Source organism: Anthonomus grandis, chromosome 17 (genome assembly GCF_022605725.1).
Source record: "Anthonomus grandis grandis chromosome 17, icAntGran1.3, whole genome shotgun sequence".
In the NCBI taxonomy this organism is placed as follows: domain Eukaryota; kingdom Metazoa; phylum Arthropoda; class Insecta; order Coleoptera; family Curculionidae; genus Anthonomus; species Anthonomus grandis.
The window spans coordinates 18,426,053-18,452,051 of record NC_065562.1 but is presented as its reverse complement, the minus strand read 5'-3'; the positions used below and the strand labels follow the sequence as shown (position 1 = coordinate 18,452,051).

Below are 25,999 nucleotides of genomic sequence, written 5' to 3'. Positions count from 1 at the left end.
ATATTGGGAAAAAAAACTAAAAATTTTTTTTTTCAAAAACTAGTGCAAATTTTGAAAAACGCTGAAATACGTGTCCAGTTAAATTGTCCAGAGAATATGTGCACAAAATTTCAAAATTGTATCTAGTCAACTTTTTGAGTTATGGATGTTTTTTATGAACGTTTTGAAAAATATTGGGAAAAAAAACTAAAAATTTTTTTTTTCAAAAACTAGTGCAAATTTTGAAAAACGCTGAAATAGGTGTCCAGTTAAATTGTCCAGAGAATATGTGTACAAAGTTTCAAAATTGTATCTAGTCAACTTTTTGAGTTATGGATGTTTTTTATGAACGTTTTGAAAAATATTGGGAAAAAAAACAAAAAATTTTTTTTTTCAAAAACTACTGCAAATTTTGAAAAACGCTAAAATAGGTGTCCAGTTAAATTGTCCAGAGAATATGTGTACAAAATTTCAAAATTGTATCTAGTCAACTTTTTGAGTTATGGATGTTTTTTATGAACGTTTTGAAAAATATTGGGAAAAAAAACTAAAAATTTTTTTTTTCAAAAACTAGTGCAAATTTTGAAAAACGCTGAAATACGTGTCCAGTTAAATTGTCCAGAGAATATGTGTACAAAATTTCAAAATTGTATCTAGTCAACTTTTTGAGTTATGGATGTTTTTTATGAACGTTTTGAAAAATATTGGGAAAAAAAACTAAAAATTTTTTTTTTCAAAAACTAGTGCAAATTTTGAAAAACGCTGAAATACGTGTCCAGTTAAATTGTCCAGAGAATATGTGTATAAAATTTCAAAATTGTATCTAGTCAACTTTTTGAGTTATGGATGTTTTTTATGAACGTCTTGAAAAATATTGGAAAAAAAAAACTAAAATTTTTTTTTTTTCAAAAACTAGTGCAAATTTTGAAAAACGCTGAAATACGTATCCAGTTAAATTGTCCAGAGAATATGTGTACAAAATTTCAAAATTGTATCTTGTCAACTTTTTGAGTTATGGATGTTTTTTATGAACGTTTTGTAAAATATTAATTTATTAAAAAATATTAATATTATAAAATCAAAAATTTTTTTTTTTCAAAAACTAGTGCAAATTTTGAAAAACGCTGAAATAGGTGTCCAGTTAAATTGTCCAGAGAATATGTGTACAAAATTTCAAAATTGTATCTAGTCAACTTTTTGAGTTATGGATGTTTTTTATGAACGTTTTGTAAAATATTGGGAAAAAAACTAAAAAAATCTAAAAATTTTTTTTTTCAAAAACTAGTGCAAATTTTGAAAAACGCTGAAATAGGTGTCCAGTTAAATTGTCCAGAGAATATGTGTATAAAATTTCAAAATTGTATCTTGTCAACTTTTTGAGTTATGGGTGTTTTTTATAAATTTTTGTAAAATATTGGCAAAAAAATTTAAAAATCCAAAAAATTTTTTTTTTCAAAAACTAGTGCAAATTTTGAAAAACGCTGAAATACGTGTCCAGTTAAATTGTCCAGAGAATATGTGTACAAAATTTCAAAATTGTATCTGCTCAACTTTTTGAGTTATGGATGTTTTTTATGAACGTTTTGAAAAATATTGGGAAAAAAACTAAAAATTTTTTTTTTCAAAAACTAGTGCAAATTTTTAAAAACCCTGAAACAGGCATCCAACCAAATCATCCAGACAACAGGTATACAAATTTTCAAAACCCTAACTGGTCAACCTTTTAACTTATGGCCATTTTTCCAAAAAAAAAAAAACCAGTGGCATAACCAAAAAGCACACGACGCACCCTTTCATACAATAAACAAATTAATTCTTACCCTTCTCTGTACATTTAACCACGCAATCCCTGACCACGGTCCCCTCGCTCATATACTTCTGCAACAAAATTAAACCAGGTTTTAAACGGTGCAAACCCCCATAGGGTTTAACATAATATAATGTAAGGTAATACGTTACGTTAAACCCTACATATACATTAATCCGTAAACAGTTGGAGGGAGAAGGGTTAAAAAACGGCTTTAGGGGTGAAATTTATTTTTAACCTGTTTTTATCTCACTCGCACTTATTTATGGTTTAACATAAAAAACACGCGGATGGGAGCGTTAGTAGAGTTGAAGGGTCGCCATTTTGTTTTATTAAGGAGGCGTGGCATTTGTTTGATTCCGCCATTTTGAACTGTCATTGTTGTGTCAAAAGAAAATTATTCCGGGAAATTACTCCCGGATAAGGTATTTATTTGGCAGAAGGAAATTGGATAATAAAAGAGAGGGATGGAGGAAAGAATACGTAAATTGCCTCCCTCCCACCCGCTCCGCAACACAAGAAAGAGATAAAGCGAGTGAATAAATTCAAAATAAATGACGTTCAAGTAAGAAGAACATAATGAAGAACAAGAAGAAGAAGGAGATGGTGAATGGTCGACTTACGATGCAATAATTCATATCCCTCCTGGGACAATCCTCCAGTTTCATGTAGGTATCGTTGATACAGGGCGTAATGGAGCCGACGCCGTCGTTGTACTGGCCGCACTTGAAACACTGCAGTGCCCACCCGGTAGACGCCATGCCCAAAAGGGTGCACCAGACCGGTATATAATTTGGACCCATTTTTTTTTGTCGCCCCCACACGAAAAAGAGAATCGCCACTTGTTTTAGTGAGGAAAAGTCTCACTTGGCACTTTGGGATTTTTCACGAAAACCCGAAATTCCTGGAGGAACTTCGACGACGATGACGACGACGGTCGTGAAGCGACTAAAGTTCGCGCGTAAAGTTTAGCGCGAGAGAGAGATGTGCCAAAAGAGCCACGCCCCCCTCTCTCCCTCCTCCTCCTCTCTTCTCACTCTTTTTGTGAGGAAAATATTGACATTCGTAATAAGCTGGATCTGATTATAAGCGCTCCATCTCACTTGGCCTCATCTTTTATTAATCGCGAGTCTTCAATCAACCATCACGAGACCATCCTCAACCAATTCCCCACCCTGATTAACGACCCAAATTACCCTTTAAATGTTTAAATAGGGTCGAATTAACGTTTTCCACAAGTAACTCAGTCGGTTTAAGGGCTTGACTTGTAAGGGTCCTTTACTCTCGAGTGTGGATGACGTGAAAATGTTCTGGACCTTGTGGCTTTGTTGTACGATCGTTTATGGACAAAAGTGAGTTTTTTTTTTTTAATTGAACTTTTATTACCTCGTTTGTCGTTTTGAATTTCTACTAGGGCCAATTTTAACAAAAGTTATTCGGCAAAACATTCGGTCTGTGGCGGATCAGCGAGTGCCAAATTTAAATGTGCAAATGACGGATCTTTAGGGAAATTTTGATTTTTTTTCGGTTTTTTTGAAAAACTTTTATTATTAATGAATAGAGCGTGAAATTCTAAGCAAAAGTTGTCTTGGTCATTTTCTTCTAACACAAAAAATAAGGGAGTTATTAAAGGTTTTAGGTCTCATTTAAATTGCACGTCGCTCAACTGTCCCTCACTCTTTTTACAGTAAAAACCTTAATAACTTTGTTATTATTCATTTTAGAGCCATTTAGTATTAAGCAACTTATACTTAGAATTTAATTCCTTATCGATCAAGCATATAATATACAGGGTGTCCCAATAAAAAAAATCATTTATTTGCCCATATCTCGAGAACTACTCCCCCGATTTTTTTGCGGTTTTCACCAACGTAATAAGCGTAAAAAAATACATAAATTTGCTTATTTGACCAACCCTGTAGCTACAATAGCAAACGAGTTACGAATACAGGGTTTTAAAAAAAAATTTTTTTTTTTGGAAATTTTCAGTTATTAACGGAAAGAGCATAAAATTCTAAGCAAAAAAACATTTAATCATTTTTTTCTAACGTGAAAATTAAGCGAGTTATTAAAGGTTTTAGGTCCCATTTGATTTGCACGTCGCTCAACTGTCCCTCACTCTTTTTACATTTAAAACCTTAATAACTTTCTTATTATTCATTTTAGAGCCATTTAGTATTAAGCAACTTTTACTTAGAATTTAATTCCTTATCGATCAAGCAAATAATATACAGGGTGTCCCAATAAAAAAATAATTTATTTGCCTATATCTCGAGAACTACATTACCGATTTTCTCGCAATTTTCACCATCGTAATAAGCCTTAAAAAATACACAAATTTGCTCCTTTGACCAACCCTGTACCTACAATAGCAAACGAGTTCCGAATACAAGATATTGAAAAAAACAATTTTTTTTTTGAAATTTTTAGTTGCTAACGAAAAGAGCATAAAATTCTAAGCAAAAAAATATTTAATCATTTTTTTCTAACGTGAAAATTAAGCGAGTTATTAAAGGTTTTAGGTCCCATTTGAATTGCACGTCGCTCAACTGTCCCTCACTCTTTTTACATTTAAAACCTTAATAACTTTCTTATTATTCATTTTAGAGCCATGTAGTATTAAGCAACTTTCACTTAGAATTAAATTCGCTATCGATCAAGCAAATAATATACAGGGTGTCCCAATAAAAAAATCATTTATTTGTCCATATCTCGAGAACTACTCCCCCGATTTTTTTGCGGTTTTCACCAACGTAATAAGCGTAAAAAAATACACAAATTTGCTTATTTGACCAACCCTGTAGCTACAATAGCAAACGAGTTACGAATACAGAGTGTTAAAAAAAATTTTTTTTTTTTGAAAATTTTCAGTTATTAACGGAAAGAGCATAAAATTTCAAGCAAAAAAACATTTAATCATTTTTTTCTAATGTAAAAATTAAGCGAGTTATTAAAGGTTTTAGGTCCCATTTGAATTGCACGTCGCTCAACTGTCCCTCACTCTTTTTACAGTAAAAACCTTAATAACTTTCTTATTATTCATTTTAGAGCCATTTAGTATTAAGCAACTTTTACTTAGAATTTAATTCCTTATCGATCAAGCAAATAATATACAGGGTGTCCCTATAAAAAAATAATTTATTTGCCCATATCTCGAGACCCACTCCCCCGATTTTTTTGCGGTTTTCACCAACGTAATTAGCGTAAAAAAATACACAAATTTGCTCCTTTGACCAACCCTGTACCTACAATAGCAAACGAGTTACGTATACAGAGTGTTAAAAAAAAAATTTTTTTTTGGAAATTTTTAGTTATTAACGGAAAGAGCATAAAATTCTAAGCAAAAAAACATTTAATCATTTTTTTCTAACGTGAAAATTAAGCGAGTTATTAAAGGTTTTAGGTCCCATTTGAATTGCACGTCGCTCAACTGTCCCTCACTTTTTTTACATTTAAAACCTTAATAACTTTCTTATTATTCATTTTAGAGCCATTTAGTATAAAGCAACTTTTGCTTAGAATTAAATTCCTTATCGATCAAGCAAATAATATACAGGGTGTCCCAATAAAAAAATCATTTATTTGCCCATATCTCGAGAACTACTTCCCCGATTTTTCTGCGGTTTTCACCATCGTAATAAGCGTAAAAAAATACACAAATTTGCTCCTTTAACCAACCCTGTAGCTACAATAGCAAACGAGTTACGTATACAGAGTGTTAAAAAAAAATTGTTTTTTTTTGGAAATTTTTTGTTATTAACGGAAAAGGAATGAAATTCTAAGCAAAAAAATACTTAATCATTTTTTTCTAACGTGAAAATTAAGCGAGTTATTAAAGGTTTTAGGTCCCATTTAAATTGCACGTCGCTCAACTGTCCCTCACTCTTTTTACAGTAAAAACCTTAATAACTTTCTTATTATTCATTTTAGAGCCATTTAGTATTAAGCAACTTTTGCTTAGAATTAAATTCCTTATCGATCAAGCAAATAATATACAGGGTGTCCCAATAAAAAAATCACTTATTTGCCCCTAACTCGAGAACCACCGCAGCGAATTTGCCTGCTGTTTGCACCACAGTAATCAGCATAAAAAATGACACACACCCCTTATAACTTCCCACTCAAGCTTAACCATAAAGGACAACATCAAACTGTCCCTAAACAACGAGGACACCGACTCGTTTGTCCTGCTTCTGCAAGAAATCATGATTAAGTCCCTGCAGCCCTACAGTAGCGTCACCCTCCTGACGGACCCAGTGTACGGGGCGGTTTTTCACAAAAACTGGTTCAAGCGATTCGGAGGGTTCATCTCTTACGTCACTGTGAGTACTCAGGATTAAGTAAATTTCATTGCAAAAAAAATTCATTGCAGATAATCGTTGATGAATCGGAGGATCTGTTGGCCCCTAGCAACGAAACTCAGAACGCATTAATTAAGGCCAAAGATTCCGGCTGTCAATTGTACTTGATCTTGATGGCCAACGGGTTACAAGTGGGGCGACTGTTGAAGTTTGCAGACAGGTACGAGGGATACAAGTTAATTTCTCTACTGGTATGGACGTTTTAGATATCGCGTGCTGAACACTAGGTCCAACTACATCCTCCTGTTCGACAATCGACTATTCGAGAAGAAGCTTTTGTACTTATGGAAGAGGATAATTAATGTGGTCTTCATAAAAAAATACTCGAGCAAGAGGGAGTGGTACGAGTTGACCACCGTCCCTTTCCCCATTAACTTCGAGGACGTGCTGGTGCCGCGACGCCTGGACATCTGGACCCACTCGAAATTCCGAAAAGGTACAAAAGGACAAACCAAAATTAATCCAGAATTAAATATCGACCCTTTTAGGGGCGGATTTCTTTAAGGAGAAAACCGCCGACCTGAAGAACCAGACTTTAAGGGTGGCCACGTTCTCCCACATCCCCGGAACGGTTAAGATTGCTAACCAGACCAGTTTACTTAGGACTGTTCGTGCCAATCTAGTCACCAGTGACAATACGTCATCATATTCTGGCACCGAAGTTGAGGTAAGCTGTTTGGCAATGTCGCACCCCTTCGGTTCGACAGTGATTAGGTCAATGTTGTACAAAATGGCTTTTAACTCGGTGAGGTACAAATCTGTTTTTGCCCTCAAATTCATCCTCAGGATTTTCACTATATTAGGGTGAAAAAATTATGAAAATATTCCCAGTGGTTCGCAAGTTATGGCCAAAAATGTCTGCTATTGATAAAGATCTTGATGTTGCCATATGTGTTTCAAAATATGCAAATTTGGAGGGTCTCGGACCCTGTTGGACAAAATTGTCCATAACTCAATGAGTTCTTGAGGCACAGAAAACGTTCATATATCAAATTATTCAGTAAGAAGTGCCCGTTCGTTCTTTATAAGCTCTTTAAGAATATTTCAATTATTTTATGAAATATTGCCAAGAAAAGTGAAAATTGAGCAAAAAAAATGCCTGAACGAAAACCGCTCTAACTACCCAAATCCTTAACCTAGAACGACGTTCTTACCCTCAAATTCATCCTTCGGAATCCGGTAAAATAATCTGAAAAAATTATAAAAATATTCCAGGCACTTTTTGAGTTATGAGCAAAAATCATCAATGTGCTTCAAATTTGGAGGTACTCGGACCTTGTTGGACAAAATCGCCTATAACTCAGTGAGTTCTTTAGGTACAAAAAACGTTCATATATCAAATTATTTAGAAAGAAAATGCCCGTCCGTTGCCCATAACCCTTTTAAAAATATTCCAATTATTTTATGCAATATTGCCCAGAATAGTGAAAATTGAGGAAAAAAATTGCCTGAACGAAAACCGCCCTAACTAACCAAATCCTTAACCTAGAAAGGCGTTTTTACCCTCAAATTGATCCTCAGGACGTCCACTAGAATAGCCTGAAAGAATTATGAAAATATTCCAGGGAGTTATAGAGTTATGAGCAAAAACGTTGGTGCAAGCTAAACATTTCCATCTTGCAGCATGTGCTTCGAAACTTTCAAATTTGAGGGTCTTGAACCTTCTTGGACAAAATTGTCCATAACTCAATGAGTTCTTGAGGTACAAAAAACGTTCTTATATCAAATTATTCAGTAAGAAATCCCCGTTCGTTCTCTACAAGCCCTTTAAGAATATTTCAATTATTTCATGAAATATTGCGAAGAATAGTCAAGATTGAGCAAAAAAAATTCCTGAACGAAAACTGCTCTAACTACCCAAATCCTTAACCTAGAACGACGTTTTTACCCTCAAATTCATCCTCCGGAATGCAGTAAAATAATCTGAAAGAATTATAAAAATAATCCAGGAACTTTTTGAGTTATGAGCAAAAATCATCAATGTGCTTCAAATTTGGAGGTACTCGGACCTTGTTGGACAAAATCGCCTATAACTCAGTGAGTCCTTAAGGTACAAAAAACGTTCAAATATCAAATTATTTAGAAAGAAAATGCCCGTCCGTTGACTATAACCCTTTTAAAAAAATTCCAATTATTTTATGCAATATTGCCAAGAAAAGTGAAAATTGAGCAAAAAAATTGCCTGAAGCAAAACCGCCCTAACTACCCAAATCCTTAACCTAGAAAGGCGTTTTTACCCTCAAATTGATCCTCAGATCGTCCACTAGAACAGCCTGAAAGAATTATGAAAATATTCCAGGGAGTTATAGAGTTATGAGCAGAAACGTTGGTTCAAGCTAACCATCTCCATCTTGCAGCATATGCTTCGAAACTTCCAAATTTAAGGGTCTTGAACCTTCTTGGATAAAATTGCCCATAACTCAGTGAGCTCTTGAGCTACAGAAGACGTTCATATATCAAATTATTCAGTAAGAAGTGCCCGTTCGTTCTTTATAAGCTCTTTAAGAATATTTCAATTATTTTATGAAATATTGCCAAGAAAAGTGAAAATTGAGCAAAAAAAATGCCTGAAGCAAAACCGCCTTAACTACCCAAATCCTTAACCTAAAACGACGTTTTTACCCTCAAATTCATCCTCCGGAATCCAGTACAATAATCTGAAAGAATTATAAAAATATTCCTGGCAGTTTTTGAGTTATGAGCAAAAATCATCAATGTGCTTCAAATTTGGAGGTACTCAGACCTTGTTGGACAAGATCGCCTATAACTCAGTGAGTCCTTAAGGTACAAAAAACGTTCATATATCAAACTATTTAGAAATAAAATGCCCGTCCGTTGCCCATAACCCTTTTAAAAAAATTCCAATAATTTCATGCAATATTGCCAAGAAAAGTGAAACTTGAGCAAAAAAAATTGCCTAAAGCAAAACCGCCCTAACTAACCAAATCCTTAACCTAGAAAGGCGTTTTTACCCTCAAATTGATCGCCAGGACGTTCACTAGAAAGCCTGAAAGAATTATGAAAATATTCCAGGGAGTTATAGAGTTATGAGCAAAAACATTGGTGCAAGCTAAACATTTCCATCTTGCAGCAAGTGCTTCGAAACTTTCAAATTTGAGGGTCTTGAACCTTCTTGGATGAAATTGTCCATAACTCAATGAGTTCTTGAGGTACAAAAAACGTTCTTATATCAAATTATTCAGTAAGAAATCCCCGTTCGTTCCCTATAAGCCCTTTAAGAATATTTCAATTATTTCATGAAATATTGCGAAGAATAGTCAAGATTGAGCAAAAAAATTGCCTGAACGAAAACCGCTCTAACTACCCAAATCCTTAACCTAGAACGACGTTTTTACCCTCAAATTCATCCTCCGGAATCCAATAAAATAATCTAAAAGAATTATAAAAATATTCCAGGCACTTTTTGAGTTATGAGCAAAAATCATCAATGTGCTTTAAATTTGGAGGTACTCAGACCTTGTTGGACAAGATCGCCTGTAACTCAGTGAGTCCTTAAGGTACAAAAAACGTTTATATATCAAATTATTTAGAAAGTAATGCCCGTCCGTTGCCCATAACTCTTTTAAAAATATTTCAATTATTCCATGCAATATTGCCAAGAAAAGTGAAAATTGAGCAAAAAAATTGCCTGAAGTTAAACTGCCCTACCTACCCAAATCCTTAACCTAGAACGACGTTTTTACCCTCAAATTGATCCTCAGGACGTCCACTAGAATAGCCTGAAAGAATTATGAAAATATTCCAGGGAGTTATAGAGTTATGAGCAAAAACGTAAACATCTCCATCTTGCAACATATGCTTCAAAACTTCCAAATTTAAGGTCTTGAACCTTTTGGGATAAAATTGCTTATAACTCAGTGCGTTCTTGAGCTACAGAAAACGTTCATATATCAAATTATTCAGTAAGAAATTCCCGTTCGTTCCCTATAACCCTTTTAAGAATATTCCAATTATTCCCTAAACTATCGCCATGAATAATATACAAACAAAAAACCTGAACCAAAACGGCTCTAATTACCCAAATTCTTGACCAAACATCGACTAACTACCCTTAAATCCAGCCTCAGGACCTCCTCAGTAATACTTTATACCAAAAATGAAGAAATTATTCCCAGTAGTTCCCAAGTTATGCCCAAAAACAATAATGAAATTTTGAATGCACTCTGCTTGGCAAACTCATCCAAAAGTCACGCCCCCTAATTGCATCAGAGGGCGTGGCTTGATAGCCACATTGCCACGCCCACCCGTATATCCATATCACGTTCAATTAAGATTCTAGACACCGTATCCAAGCTGATGAACTTCCAATGTGACCTGTACGAACCGGATAACGCCGATACGGAACTATGGGGCAGAAGACAAGTGGGAGGAATATACACTGGGATTTTAGGTGATTCCTTACTTAGAATGAGTAAGAAAACGTTTATAAATTCATTCCTTTATAGGCGAAATGACCGCTGCCCGGGCCGACTTGGCTTTGGGCGACCTCTACTACATCCCTTACCTGCTCGAAATTATGGACCTGAGTATCCCTTATAATACCGAGTGTCTTACCTTTTTGACCCCGGAGGCCCTTAGCGACATCTCTTGGAAGACCCTTATCTTACCGTTTTCGTAAGGGTCTTTATTGTATGCTTATATGCATTGTTGATTGATTTATTGGGGGGTTTTCAGGGGGCTAATGTGGGCCTGCGTAATGCTTTGCCTACTGTTTACCAGCGGTTTCTTTTTTATTTTATCACGTTTTCACGTGCTTATCACCGAAGTGAAAAGCACCAGAATAGATCGTGATAAAAAGGGGCTTTTTAATATAGCGGTTTGCAGCAAGTTAAGTAATGTTGGTGCCGATATGAAGTACTCAATGCTCAAGGTGAAAAGTGTCGTTTTTTTAGGCATGTTTAGTGTTAAAAATGCAGTTTTTTAGGGCCTATATAGGAGGCCTAAGGAGTACGGGGAGCCCGAGGGTCTCTACCAGTTTTCAGTGGCGGAAAACAGCCTTCTATACACCTACAGCATGCTTCTATTAGGTACGAAAGCTCGCTTAGTGAAACTTTGATATAAACTTTTAATTTTAGTTTCACTACCAAAACTCCCCTCTGGTTGGTCCTTAAGGGTGTTTACAGGGTGGTACTGGCTCTACTGTCTCCTAGTGGTGGTCTCATACAGGGCGAGTCTCACCGCCATTTTATCCAGGCCAACCCCGAGGCAAGTGAAATGTGCACATTTTTAATTAAAAATTTCTCGAAAAAATCCAATTGATTCTGGATTTTTCGCTTAAGTTTGTCCACTTTAAAAACTGTTTTTGTCCCTTAAAATCGGAACTATCACCCACTGGCCGAATACGTCAACGGAAATGCCTTAAGCGGCTAGGCAACACTCAATACAGCGACCCCCGATACAGTGGTTTGGTATGTTGCAAAAATGGGACAAAAGTTGTTTAATTATTGTTAAGTTATTAAATATCAGAATAATTTAATATTGATTTTGACCACTAATAAACAACATCATGATGTTTTTCAAAAAATGCGTTGTAGGGTGACAATTGACACCCTACAGGACCTGATGGACAGCCAACTGACCTACGGGGGTTGCGGTGAAATAAACACGGAATTTTTCAAGTCGTCCCACGACGAATTCATCCAAACAATTGGGAGGAATTTCGTTATAGTGAACGACTCTGGGAGGGCAGTAGATGAGGTGGCCGCAGGCCAATTTGCTTACTATGAAAACAGTTACTACCTAAAAGAGACGATCGCCAAGCGACAATTACGGTGAGTAAATAATGGGGGGAGAGGCTAATTTATTGCACCACCACTGTAGACGACAATCCAATTACAGTTCAGCGTTTTCTATATAAGAGGCCACTGCTGCTGGCTGTTATTATTTAAGGGTTTAAGGAACAAATAAATCTCGTTTATAGATCTAAAGAATCGTTTTGGAGCAACGAAAGTGCCCCCCTAAAATCTGACCGGAGCCTCCACATAATGAAAGACTGCATCATCAACATGCCGATATCCATAGGGCTCCAGAGGAACTCCCCGATAAAACCGAGGGTGGACAAACTGATCCAGAGGATCCTGGAAGCGGGACTGATCGACAAATGGCTCACCGATGTCATGAGGAAAATTTTAATGAACCGGGACAAGCAGGACCAAAAGGCCTTGATGAACTTGCAGAAAATGTATGGGGGGCTGGTGGTCTTGGGTATAGGGTACTTTTTGGGGGTGCTAACCCTTTTCGGCGAGATGCTCTATGTTAAAAATATAATATTCTAAACTAATTGGTCTTTATTAGAAACCCAATAGATATAGTCACAATTAATAATAATAAAATATATTACTACTTACAATATACTGTTTGTTATTGATCACTTTAAACTTAACTAAAGCCTTGTCACTACTATCATCTGAAACAAACAGATCTCGGGGTACCACTGGAGCATCTAGACTTAACTTCCACCTAAAATGTTTTAAATTATAGAGAACATTATATACTCACTTAATATTGGGGCTTACTTTTGGTCCGTTTAACATTTTCTCCCTGATAGCCCACCGAAGGTCATCCCGGCTCTCTTGCCCAGGTATTTTAGCCCTTTTCCATTGCGACTGGTAGTAATGGTACAGAGCTACAGGGTCTGTTTTATTTACCATTGGTTTCAATACTTTTGGCTTAATAACTAAAATGAAATAAAATCAGAACAGTTAATTCATTTATTTTCAAGACTTACAAGCCACTCTGGCTTTCCTGTCTTTACTACTAGCTCTTGAGGTCATTACACTCGGTGGGGGTGCCACTGTACTCTCTGGTTTAGAGGATAAATCTACAGTTTGTGTCACTTGTGTTTTATTTGCGGGTTCTGTTAAGCAGGTATGAATACAGTGCTCGTGGTCGATACACCTTCTAGTTTTTTTGTCATATATGTGTACCGCAATGTGTTTTTCTTTTGGGGCCTTCGGGGCCGGCTCGCAAGGCAAGTTCTCCTTGTCACTGCTGTAGTTTAGTTCAGTGTTATCACTTAGATACTCTACGCTTTCGCTGCAGGGTTGTTGCCGAGTTCGATAGTCATATTTTATAATTTTTTTCAAGTCTTTTATGAACTCTTTCAGTTGTTGGGCGCTGATATTCGTGTACCCCAACTCGTTTAGGTAAGCGAGAACTTCCCTGGGGTCAATTCGTTCCCCCATAATGAGGCACAATTTAGTAATATTAAGAAATATACACCTAAATCATTAAAATTAACAATAATATATTTTTTTTAATTTAAATTAACGATTTAACAAACATAACCTTGTTTGTCAAAAGTGGCAAGTGACATTGACAGTTCGACGAGTGGTTGACACCTGAAACAGAAGAAAAAGAAGACATTGACAGCTATGGTCTAAATGAGTGATAACGTTTGTATGCTTATTATATGAATTTAATATTAATAAATAAATAATTAATTTCTTATTTTTAGTTCATGCAGTAAGCACTCTATTACTGTACAAGAAAAAGGAAGAACACAACTGTCAATGTCATTGTGCCTTTGACAGTTGTCAATGTCAACCAATTACAAAATGGCCGTCTGTTTACATTTAAGAAAAACCCATAATCAATAATAACAATATAAACTTTATATTTGGCAAAAAGAACCAAAGAAAAGCAACTATAAATAACAAATGGGTCGTAGGAAGTCGAAAAGGAAGCCGCCGCCCAAGCGTAAAGCCATAGAACCGCTGGACATTCTGTTCAATTGCCCCTTTTGCAACCACGAGAAGAGTTGCGACGTTAAAATGTAAGTTTTCTTCTTTAAATTAACGTTTTTAACAACAATCATGGAAAAAATCCTTTAACTCTTTATTTTCTCTCTATTTCACTTACTTACTAAACCTTTTTGGGCGGTAACACTAACTTCAAAGCCCTATTTTATAGGTCAAGACGAGCCCGCTTATATGTTGGACTCGATGCTTATATTGCCCACTAAAACAATTTTTTCTTAATTAATTTTAGGGATAAAGGGAGAAGTACGGCCCGGATAACGTGCCGGGTTTGCCTAGAAGACTTCCAAACCACCATAAACTTCTTATCGGAACCAGTGGACGTTTACAACGATTGGATCGATGCATGTGAACAAGCCAATTAGTTTTTAAGCTCACTATTTTATTATTTAAAGCTTAAGTAGGCCCAGGTACGTTTTATTATTTATAAATGTGCTTTTTTATGTCACTTCGTAATAAAATGAAGCATTTCACTTTTTAATTGCTTCTTATTACTGTGTTAAACATTGCCTCAAAGGTTTCGGTGAAATGAAGCAATGGCTTCGACTGCTTGGGGTTAATGAATGAGTACTTTAATTGCCTGAAATATTATTATTATGCTCAAGAAACTGCCCGGATGAATGAAAAATTCGCTTTTTCAATAAAAACCATAAAGATCAAAATGATAGAGCTTAACATTCCCTATAAGAAACTTTCAATGTATCTTCAATAGATTTTGAAATAAAGGCTGTTTTATAAATTGGCGAATGCACTAGACACTGACCAGGCCAAACTTAATTGACGATAACTTTTAAACGAAACGGGCAATTTAAATAATTTTTCTTTCATTGGAAAGCCTATAGTTTTATGGTCATTTTCATGTAATTTTCTTATAACCGAGGAATCTAAAAATTATCTAAATAACGCTTGATAACGTTCAAATCCTTATAACTCGCTTATTATGATTTTTTCGATAAAAATCATAAAGACCAAAATGATAGAGCTTAACATTCCCTACAAGAAACTATAAGAAACATTCAATGTATCTTCAATAAATTTTGAAATAAAGGCTGTTTTATAAATTGGCGAATGCGCCAGACAAGGACCAGGTCAAACTTAATTGACGATAACTTTTAAACGAAACGGGCAATTTAAATAATTTTTCTTTCATTGGAAAGCCTATAGTTTTACGGTCATTTTCATGTATTTTTCTTATAACCGAGGAATCTAAAAATTATCTAAATAACGCTTGATAACGTTCAAATCCTTATAACTCGCTTATTATGATTTTTTCGATAAAAATCATAAAGACCAAAATGATAGAGCTTAACATTCCCTACAAGAAACTATAAGAAACATTCAATGTATCTTCAATAGATTTTGAAATAAAGGCTGTTTTATAAATTGGCGAATGCACTAGACACGGACCAGGCCAAACTTAATTGACGATAACTTTTAAACGAAACAGGCAATTTAAATCTTTTTTATTTCATTGGAAAGCCTATAGTTTTATGGTCATTTTCATGTATTTTTCTTATAACCGAGGAATCTAAAAATTATCAAAATAACGCTTGATAACTTTCAAATCCTTATAACTCGCTTATTATGATATTTTCGAGGAAAGTCATAGAGACCAAAATGATAAGGCATAACATTCCCTACAAGAAACTATAAGAAACATTCAATGTATCTTCAATAAATTTTGAAATAAAGGCTGTTTTATAAATTGGCGAATGCGCCAGACAAGGACCAGGTCAAACTTAATTGACGATAACTTTTAAACGAAACAGGCAATTTAAATCTTTTTTATTTCATTGGAAAGCCTATAGTTTTATGGTCATTTTCATGTATTTTTCTTATAACCGAGGAATCTAAAAATTATCAAAATAACGCTTGATAACTTTCAAATCCTTATAACTCGCTTATTATGATATTTTCGAGGAAAGTCATAGAGACCAAAATGATAAGGCATAACATTCCCTACAAGAAACTATAAGAAACATTCAATGTATCTTCAAAAGATTTTGAAATGAACGCTGTTTTATAAATTGGCGAATGCACTAGACAAGTGCCAGGTCAAACTAAATTGACGATAACTTTTAAACGAAACGGGCAATTTAAATCATTTTTCTTTCAATGGAAAGCCTCTAGTTTTATGGTCATTTTCATGTAATTTTCTTATAACCGAGGAATCTAAAAATTATCTAAATAACGCTTGATAACTTTCAAATCCTTATAACTCGCTTATTATGATTTTTTCGGGAAAAGTCATAGAGACCAAAGTGATAAGGCATAACATTTCCTACAAGAAACTATAAGAAACATTCAATGTATCTTCAATAGATTTTGAAATAAAGGCTGTTTTATAAATTGGCGAATGCGCCAGACAAGGACCAGGTCAAACTTAATTGACGATAACTTTTAAACGAAACAGGCAATTTAAATCTTTTTTATTTCATTGGAAAGCCTATAGTTTTATGGTCATTTTCATGTATTTTTCTTATAACCGAGGAATCTAAAAATTATCAAAATAACGCTTGATAACTTTCAAATCCTTATAACTCGCTTATTATGATATTTTCGAGGAAAGTCATAGAGACCAAAATGATAAGGCATAACATTCCCTACAAGAAACTATAAGAAACATTCAATGTATCTTCAAAAGATTTTGAAATGAAGGCTGTTTTATAAATTGGCGAATGCACTAGACAAGTGCCAGGTCAAACTAAATTGACGATAACTTTTAAACGAAATGGGCAATTTAAATAATTTTTCTTTTATTGGAAAGCCTATAGTTTTATGGTCATTTTCATGTATTTTTCTTATAACCGAGGAATCTAAAAATTATCTAAACAACGCTTGATAACTTTCAAATCCTTATAACTCGCTTATTATGATATTTTCGAAAAAAGTCATAGAGACCAAAATGATAAGGCATAACATTCTCTATAAGAAACATTTAATGTATCTTCAATAAATTTTGAAATAAAGGCTGTTTTATACATTGGCGAATGCACTAGACAAGTGCCAGGTCAAACTAAATTGACGATAACTTTTAAACGAAACAGGCAATTTAAATAATTTTTCTTTCATTGGAAAGCCTATACATTTGTGTTTATTTTCATGTATTTTTCTTATACCTGAGGAATCTAAAAATTATCTAAACAACGCTTGATAACTTTCAAATCCTTATAACTCGCTTATTATGATATTTTCGAGAAAAGTCATAGAGACCAAAATGATAAGGCATAACATTCTCTATAAGAAACATTCAATGTATCTTCAATAAATTTTGAAATAAAGGCGGTTTTATAAATTGGCGAATGCACTAGACAAATGCCAGGTCAAACTTGACCGAGGATAACTTAAACTTCAACTGCCAGGACCAATGAAAAACTGGCGACAAGTGCCTGGAAGAAATAAAAAATTATTGTTAATCCCTGGAAAACTGAAGAAACCACCCAAATTGCCTGGAATAGACGAACAACTAACCTCAATCACAAGATGCAATAAAACACAATAAGCATGTAATTTTTAATCGTTATTTATTAACATCAAAATGGGGTATTAATAACTACATATATGTATAAAATGTAAACGGGGTAAACTATAACACTACTTATACATAAAAACCGTTGGGGGGAGGGTTAACGCATTCACCATTTAATATACTGGGGGTGAGGTGGGGTCAACAACTTACCTAAATCTATGGCAAAAATGCCATTTTTCACAGTCTATATTTTAACACTGGTATTTTTTAGTAGTCGATAGCATATAAAGGACTAATAATAAGAAAAATATAGAAAAGAAGCTTATAATAATAATAATAATAATAAGGTGTCACTGGAACATCAGTGACTACACTGCACTCTTTGGATCCCTAAATAAATTAATAAAAAAATCAGAGACATATAAAGCAATCCTTCTTATTGTAATACATGAGCGGTTCAGGTCATGTCTCCCCGGCCAGTTGGTAGTGGTGCTTACGCAGTTTCGCCAGTCGATATCTCTCCTGTTCCAGCTCCTTTTCCAGTTCTAAGACGCGCACCTGCGACTCCATTTCCAGACGTTTCGCTTGGTGCAAGGAGAGATTGGACACGTCCAGTTCCTCTGTTTAGAGAGAACAATCAACACTTAGAAACGAATTAAAGCGAAAGTTATATCAGCAGTTGTATGGGAATTATGTTAGCTTGAAAAACTCTATTGTTATTATTGCAACAAACAAAGTAGAAATTGTTTAAACTGGATCTAGATTAACCTCTTGATAAGTTTTTCAATAGAGAGAGAGTCAATATCTATCTATAGAATTCTTAAAAAGAGGTACAACCTGATTGGAACCTTGAGTGTCTTGAGAAAGAAAGAAATTATCTGATTGTGTTTTTGCCATTAGGATCTGGGAAATAGGAAGGATTCACTTCAAATGCCTGGAAGAGCAAAATAATGTTCCCCTTTTCCAGGCAGCTGTAATTGTCCTGGAAGAACCAAAAAATGACCTCGAATGCCTGGAAGAGCATTGCAATGTTCCTCTTTTCCAGGCAATTATTGTAATGGTTTAATGGTTGATGTTTTTTGCTTTGAACCTCTCTAGAGGAAGTCAATTATGACCCCCAAAGGCCTAAATTTGTCTTCATATAATTATGAACTGAAATGCCTGGAAACAGGCAAGATACGAGTTCAAGCAATTGAGGTTATTCAATTAACAATTTTTGAACGCCTGCTAGATGTACAAGAATGACCTCAGGTGCCTGGAAGAGGAAAATTATGTTTCACTTGTTTCACCAGGAGGTCACAGTTCCAGTGTTTTATAATTTAAAGAAGCCCTGAAATAAGGTAAACGTTACCTCAAATAATTGGACAAAAATTAGACATACAAATAAAAAATGTATATTAAAATAACTGTCTGGATTAAGTGGCGTCTTTTTCTGTTCCTGGCATTCGAGGTCATTTTTAGCGTCTTTGAGGCACCCGAGGAGATTTCTGGCTTTCTTCCAAGGATTTAAATGAATATTTGGAATGTCTGATATTTAATTTGAGGTCATTTTTAGGTTATTTTAGTTCCCGAAATCAAATTATTCGTAAAATACTGAAACTATGACTGCCTGGAAGAGTGAAAATAATTTTGCTCTTCCGGGCACTTGAGGTCATTCTTGTACGTCTTGCAGGTATCCAAAAAAGGTTAATTAAATAACCTCCATGGGAAATTAAATGAGGAATGCGTGTACAAATTTTCAAAACTGTATTTTGAGTGGTTTTTGAGTTATGGTCATTTTTTGGATTTTTCACTGGAAAAATTCACTTTCTACCAAAAAAAAATTATTTCTCAAAAACTAATTTTTTTTTCAAAAAACCCTGAAATAGGTGTCTAATCAAATTAATTGAGGAATGCGTGTACAAATTTTAAAAATTGTATTTTGAGTGGTTTTTGAGTTATGATCATTTTTTGGATTTTTCACTTGAAAAATTCACTTTCTACAAAAAAAAAATTATTTCTCAAAAACTAATTTTTTTTTTCAAAAAACCGTGAAATAGGTGTCTAATGAAATTAATTGGAGAATGCGTGTACAAATTTTCAAAACTGTATTTTGAGTGGTTTTTGAGTTATGGTCATTTTTTGGATTTTTTACTTGAAAAATTCACTTTCTACCAAAAAAAAATTATTTCTCAAAAACTAATTTTTTTTTCAAAAAACCGTGAAATAGGTGTCTAATGAAATTAATTGGAGAATGCGTGTACAAATTTTCAAAACTGTATTTTGAGTGGTTTTTGAGTTATGGTCATTTTTTGGATTTTTCACTTGAAAAATTCACTTTCTACAAAAAAAAATTATTTCTCAAAAACTATTTTTTTTTTCAAAAAACCCTAAAATAGGTGTCTAATGAAATTAATTGAGGAACGCGTGTACAAATTTTCAAAACTGTATTTTGAGTGGTTTTTGAGTTATGGTCATTTTTTGGATTTTTTACTTGAAAAATTCACTTTCTACCAAAAAAAAATTATTTCTCAAAAACTAATTTTTTTTTCAAAAAACCGTGAAATAGGTGTCTAATGAAATTAATTGGAGAATGCGTGTACAAATTTTCAAAACTGTATTTTGAGTGGTTTTTGAGTTATGGTCATTTTTTGGATTTTTCACTGGAAAAATTCACTTTCTACCAAAAAAAAATTATTTCTCAAAAACTAATTTTTTTTTCAAAAAACCCTGAAATAGGTGTCTAATCAAATTAATTGAGGAATGCGTGTACAAATTTTAAAAATTGTATTTTGAGTGGTTTTTGAGTTATGATCATTTTTTGGATTTTTCACTTGAAAAATTCACTTTCTACAAAAAAAAAATTATTTCTCAAAAACTAATTTTTTTTTTCAAAAAACCGTGAAATAGGTGTCTAATGAAATTAATTGGAGAATGCGTGTACAAATTTTCAAAACTGTATTTTGAGTGGTTTTTGAGTTATGGTCATTTTTTGGATTTTTTACTTGAAAAATTCACTTTCTACCAAAAAAAAATTATTTCTCAAAAACTAATTTTTTTTTCAAAAAACCGTGAAATAGGTGTCTAATGAAATTAATTGGAGAATGCGTGTACAAATTTTCAAAACTGTATTTTGAGTGGTTTTTGAGTTATGGTCATTTTTTGGATTTTTCACTTGAAAAATTCACTTTCTACAAAAAAAAATTATTTCTCAAAAACTATTTTTTTTTTCAAAAAACCCTAAAATAGGTGTCTAATGAAATTAATTGAGGAACGCGTGTACAAATTTTCAAAACTGTATTTTGAGTGGTTTTTGAGTTATGGTCATTTTTTGGATTTTTTACTTGAAAAATTCACTTTCTACCAAAAAAAAATTATTTCTCAAAAACTAATTTTTTTTTCAAAAAACCGTGAAATAGGTGTCTAATGAAATTAATTGGAGAATGCGTGTACAAATTTTCAAAACTGTATTTTGAGTGGTTTTTGAGTTATGGTCATTTTTTGGATTTTTCACTGGAAAAATTCACTTTCTACCAAAAAAAAATTATTTCTCAAAAACTAATTTTTTTTTCAAAAAACCCTGAAATAGGTGTCTAATCAAATTAATTGAGGAATGCGTGTACAAATTTTAAAAATTGTATTTTGAGTGGTTTTTGAGTTATGATCATTTTTTGGATTTTTCACTTGAAAAATTCACTTTCTACAAAAAAAAAATTATTTCTCAAAAACGTAATTTTTTTTTTCAAAAAACCGTGAAATAGGTGTCTAATGAAATTAATTGGAGAATGCGTGTACAAATTTTCAAAACTGTATTTTGAGTGGTTTTTGAGTTATGGTCATTTTTTGGATTTTTTACTTGAAAAATTCACTTTCTACCAAAAAAAAATTATTTCTCAAAAACTAATTTTTTTTTCAAAAAACCGTGAAATAGGTGTCTAATGAAATTAATTGGAGAATGCGTGTACAAATTTTCAAAACTGTATTTTGAGTGGTTTTTGAGTTATGGTCATTTTTTGGATTTTTCACTTGAAAAATTCACTTTCTACAAAAAAAAATTATTTCTCAAAAACTATTTTTTTTTTCAAAAAACCCTAAAATAGGTGTCTAATGAAATTAATTGAGGAACGCGTGTACAAATTTTCAAAACTGTATTTTGAGTGGTTTTTGAGTTATGGTCATTTTTTGGATTTTTTACTTGAAAAATTCACTTTCTACCAAAAAAAAATTATTTCTCAAAAACTAATTTTTTTTTCAAAAAACCGTGAAATAGGTGTCTAATGAAATTAATTGGAGAATGCGTGTACAAATTTTCAAAACTGTATTTTGAGTGGTTTTTGAGTTATGGTCATTTTTTGGATTTTTCACTTGAAAAATTCACTTTCTACAAAAAAAAATTATTTCTCAAAAACTAATTTTTTTTTCAAAAAACCCTGAAATAGGTGTCTAATGAAATTAATTGGAGAATGCGTGTACAAATTTTCAAAACTGTATTTTGAGTGGTTTTTGAGTTATGGTCATTTTTTGGATTTTTCACTTGAAAAATTCACTTTCTACAAAAAAAAAATTATTTCTCAAAAACTGATTTTTTTTTCAAAAAACCCTGAAATAGGTGTCTAATGAAATTAATTGAGGAATGCGTGTACAAATTTTCAAAACTGTATTTTGAGTGGTTTTTGAGTTATGGTCATTTTTTGGATTTTTCACTGGAAAAATTCACTTTTTACCAAAAAAAAATTATTTCTCAAAAACTGATTTTTTTTTCAAAAAACCCTGAAATAGGTGTCTAATGAAATTAATTGAGGAATGCGTGTACAAATTTTCAAAACTGTATTTTGAGTGGTTTTTGAGTTATGGTCATTTTTTGGATTTTTCACTGGAAAAATTCACTTTCTACCAAAAAAAAATTATTTCTTAAAAACTAATTTTTTTTTCAAAAAACCGTGAAATAGGTGTCTAATGAAATTAAATGAGGAATGCGTGTACAAATTTTCAAAACTGTATTTTGAGTGGTTTTTGAGTTATGGTCATTTTTTGGATTTTTTACTTGAAAAATTCACTTTTTACAAAAAAAAAATTATTTCTCAAAAACTAATTTTTTTTCCAAAAAACCCTGAAATAGGTGTCTAATGAAATTAATTGAGGAATGGGTGTACAAATTTTCAAAACTGTATTTTGAGTGGTTTTTGAGTTATGGTCATTTTTTGGATTTAACACTTGAAAAATTCACTTTCTACCAAAAAAAAATTATTTCTCAAAAACTAATTTTTTTTTCAAAAAAACCGTGAAATAGGTGTCTAATGAAATTCAATGAGGAATGCGTGTACAAATTTTCAAAACTGTATTTTGAGTGGTTTTTGAGTTATGGTCATTTTTTGGATTTTTCACTGGAAAAATTCACTTTCTACCAAAAAAAAATTATTTCTTAAAAACTAATTTTTTTTTCAAAAAACCGTGAAATAGGTGTCTAATGAAATTAAATGAGGAATGCGTGTACAAATTTTCAAAACTGTATTTTGAGTGGTTTTTGAGTTATGGTCATTTTTTGGATTTTTTACTTGAAAAATTCACTTTTTACAAAAAAAAAATTATTTCTCAAAAACTAATTTTTTTTCCAAAAAACCCTGAAATAGGTGTCTAATGAAATTCAATGAGGAATGCGTGTACAAATTTTCAAAACTGTATTTTGAGTGGTTTTTGAGTTATGGTCATTTTTTGGATTTTTCACTGGAAAAATTCACTTTCTACCAAAAAAAAATTATTTCTCAAAAACTAAATTTTTTTTCAAAAAACCCTGAAATAGGTGTCTAATGAAATTCAATGAGGAATGCGTGTACAAATTTTCAAAACTGTAGTTTGAGTGGTTTTTGAGTTATGGTCATTTTTTGAATTTTTCACTGAAAAAATTCACTTTCTACCAAAAAAAAATTATTTCTCAAAAACTAATTTTTTTTTCAAAAAACCGTGAAATAGGTGTCTAATGAAATTAATTGGAGAATGCGTGTACAAATTTTCAAAACTGTATTTTTAGTGGTTTTTGAGTTATGGTCATTTTTTGGATTTTTCACTGGAAAAATTCACTTTCTACCAAAAAAAAATTATTTCTCAAAAACTAAATTTTTTTTCAAAAAACCCTGAAATAGGTGTCTAATGAAATTCAATGAGGAATGCGTGTACACATTTTCAAAACTGTATTTTGAGTGGTTTTTGAGTTATGGTCATTTTTTGGATTTTTCACTGGAAAAATTCACTTTCTACCAAAAAAAAATTATTTCTCAAAAACTAAATTTTTTTTTCAAAAAACCCTGAAATAGGTGTCTAATGAAATTAAATGAGGAATGCGTGTACAAATTTTCAAAATTGTATTTTGAGTGGTTTTTGAGTTATGGTCATTTTTTGGATTTTTCACTGGAAAAATTCACTTTCTACCAAAAAAAAATTATTTCTCAAAAACTAATTTTTATTTCAAAAAACCCTGAAATAGGTGTCTAATGAAATTAATTGGAGAATGCGTGTACAAATTTTCAAAACTGTATTTTGAGTGGTTTTTGAGTTATGGTCATTTTTTGGATTTTTCACTTGAAAAATTCACTTTCTACCAAAAAAAAATTATTTCTCAAAAACTAAATTTTTTTTCAAAAAACCCTGAAATAGGTGTCTAATGAAATTCAATGAGGAATGCGTGTACACATTTTCAAAACTGTATTTTGAGTGGTTTTTGAGTTATGGTCATTTTTTGGATTTTTCACTGAAAAACTTCACTTTCTACAAAATAAAATTATTTCTCAAAAACTAATTTTTTTTTCAAAAAACCCTGAAATAGGTGTCTAATGAAATTCGATGAGGAATGCGTGTACAAATTTTCAAAACCGTATTTTGAGTGGTTTTTGAGTTATGGTCATTTTTTGGATTTTTCACTGGAAAAATTCACTTTCTACCAAAAAAAAATTATTTTTCAAAAAACCGCGAATAAATGTTTCTCACCGTTTTCCTCCATCAGTTGTCCGCAATCCTTGACGGTCGCCACCACCTCCCCCGTGGCCCCCGTCACCCCCCTTGAAGCCACTTTCAACTGTTGCAAGTTCTCGCTGGTCCTGTCCGCCTTCACGCGACACGCGACCACCAATTGGGCGGTGGAGGCGGCGATTTCTTGGGCGGCCACCACCAGTTGCTCCAGTTTACCGTTGGAGACGACCACCTTATCCGCTGCCGTACTTTTTTAATAGAGAGAAAACGCGTGGTTTTTCAGTATAGTAAGGGCACATCATAGGTAGTAAGGTACTTAATGGATGAGTAGTACTTACAGTAAAAATTGGGCGGCCGCACCGACGGCTTTCGCGGCCGAAATAAAACCGTCGGTCCACTGGTGGTTGCGTTTGTAGAAGTCTTTGGCGCTGGCGGTACCCTGTTGATTAATTAATGTTCAGTTTTGTTAATTAATTTTGCAAATTAATCAATTACTTAAAGCCAAAACAATTTTTTTTGGACTGTCTTTTATCAGATCAAAGTCCATTAATTTCCCTTTACGATGCTGTAAGAACGATGGCTGTAGCCCTAATTAAATTACAGAAAATATGTTTTGTCTTCGAAGTGGACTGTATTTCTTGTAACTTGCTCTTGTTTACGCAAATTAAACCCGGTAGTTAGAATAAAAATAGTCCACTTCGAAGACAAAACATGATCCTAACGAGCCGCATCAAATAGACAATAAAATCCAGCCAGAAAACAAGAAATTTCCTCGATTGCACGGGCCCGTTTAAGTTCATCGCTAGCTGAAAAAGGTGGAATTAGCATCGCAAGGCCGGAGTTGAGGGCGGATATTATTTGTTGTTGTTTTGGGAGACGAGGTCAAGGCGCTAGCAAAGGAAAATTATATAGGTAAATAAACAATGGCAGAGGCTGACCTAGACAAGTTAATCCGCAAAAGGGGTTCAATTAAGGGTTCTCTTACGGTTTTTACTAAATTTATAGATCAAAAACAGGAGAGTATTTTGCGGGGGCAAGTTTTAAGTGATGAAGAAATTATTCAAATTCAAGAAAGATTGTCACGAATTGAAATTTTTTATCAAGATTATTTGACAATACAAGATGATATCGAGGCAAGTGTTGCATTGGCTCTTTTAAATGACCAATATACCGAGCGTGCGTTATTGGACGAGTCCTATTTTGCAATAATAGCTAAAGCAAAAAACATTTTAAATTCAGCGAGTAAAAATGATGATGTTGGGTCAGTGCACTCATATCATTCAAATACTAGGTCAAGTTCAAGTCCAAAATTTGATTTAGGTGGGGTTAAATTGCCAGTGATTCCCCTACCCAAATTTAGCGGTATTTTTCATGAGTGGCTAGAGTATAAAGAAACCTTTCAATCCTTGATTCATGAAAATGAATCCTTATCCGCCATTCAAAAATACCATTACTTAAGGGCTTCTTTAGAAGGCAGTGCAGCGCAAGTTTTAAAAGCTATCGAGTTTACCGCAAATGGTTATATCGTTGTATGGGATACCTTAAATAATCGGTTTAACAATTCAAAATTATTGATTCATAATCACATCAAAGCTTTATTTACTCTAGAAAATATTCAGAAGGAATCCTCGGGTAGAATTCGAAAAATTATTGATGATGTATC

The 25,999-nt window shown here is 33.2% G+C and overlaps 4 protein-coding genes across 8 annotated transcripts in view; 2 read left to right on the top strand and 2 right to left on the bottom strand.

Moving 5' to 3' along the window:
- Nucleotides 1-13,472, bottom strand: part of LOC126746327 (uncharacterized) — a 45,122-nt gene extending 31,650 nt beyond the window's left edge. The window contains exons 1-4 of one of the 3 annotated variants that reach the window (XM_050454525.1): nucleotides 12,896-13,472; nucleotides 12,684-12,844; nucleotides 12,516-12,627; nucleotides 1,800-1,857 (exon numbers count right to left, since the gene is read on the bottom strand). In XM_050454525.1, coding sequence (XP_050310482.1) covers nucleotides 12,571-12,627; nucleotides 12,684-12,844; nucleotides 12,896-13,352 — 675 coding nt within the window. In that variant the 5' untranslated portion in view covers nucleotides 13,353-13,472 and the 3' untranslated portion in view covers nucleotides 1,800-1,857; nucleotides 12,516-12,570. Of the gene's footprint in view, nucleotides 1-1,799; nucleotides 1,858-2,409; nucleotides 2,721-12,515; nucleotides 12,628-12,683; nucleotides 12,845-12,895 lie in introns of those variants that run through there. The other 2 variants (XM_050454526.1, XM_050454527.1) reach the window with 2 other exon arrangements.
- On the top strand, nucleotides 5,945-12,511 carry LOC126746329 (glutamate receptor ionotropic, delta-1). The gene is made up of 11 exons (XM_050454530.1): nucleotides 5,945-6,108; nucleotides 6,159-6,307; nucleotides 6,354-6,583; nucleotides 6,636-6,814; nucleotides 10,441-10,558; nucleotides 10,614-10,782; nucleotides 10,843-11,038; nucleotides 11,093-11,195; nucleotides 11,244-11,373; nucleotides 11,703-11,939; nucleotides 12,089-12,511. Exons 1-11 carry the CDS (start codon nucleotides 5,992-5,994, stop codon nucleotides 12,441-12,443), a joined length of 1,983 nt encoding a protein of 660 aa, XP_050310487.1. The 5' UTR covers nucleotides 5,945-5,991; the 3' UTR covers nucleotides 12,444-12,511.
- A 227-nt stretch (nucleotides 13,473-13,699) lies between the features above and the next one.
- On the top strand, nucleotides 13,700-14,406 carry LOC126746328 (transcription elongation factor 1 homolog). The gene is made up of 2 exons (XM_050454528.1): nucleotides 13,700-13,942; nucleotides 14,158-14,406. Exons 1-2 carry the CDS (start codon nucleotides 13,827-13,829, stop codon nucleotides 14,288-14,290), a joined length of 249 nt encoding a protein of 82 aa, XP_050310485.1. The 5' UTR covers nucleotides 13,700-13,826; the 3' UTR covers nucleotides 14,291-14,406.
- Nucleotides 14,407-17,432: 3,026 nt separating this feature from the next.
- The window catches only part of LOC126746224 (huntingtin-interacting protein 1), a 29,814-nt gene continuing 21,247 nt past the window's right edge, over nucleotides 17,433-25,999 (bottom strand). For all 3 annotated transcript variants that reach the window (XM_050454376.1, XM_050454377.1, XM_050454378.1), the window contains 3 exons: nucleotides 24,675-24,775; nucleotides 24,355-24,584; nucleotides 17,433-18,014 (listed from right to left, as the gene is read on the bottom strand). In XM_050454376.1, coding sequence (XP_050310333.1) covers nucleotides 17,857-18,014; nucleotides 24,355-24,584; nucleotides 24,675-24,775 — 489 coding nt within the window. In that variant the 3' untranslated portion in view covers nucleotides 17,433-17,856. The remainder of the gene's footprint in view (nucleotides 18,015-24,354; nucleotides 24,585-24,674; nucleotides 24,776-25,999) is intronic.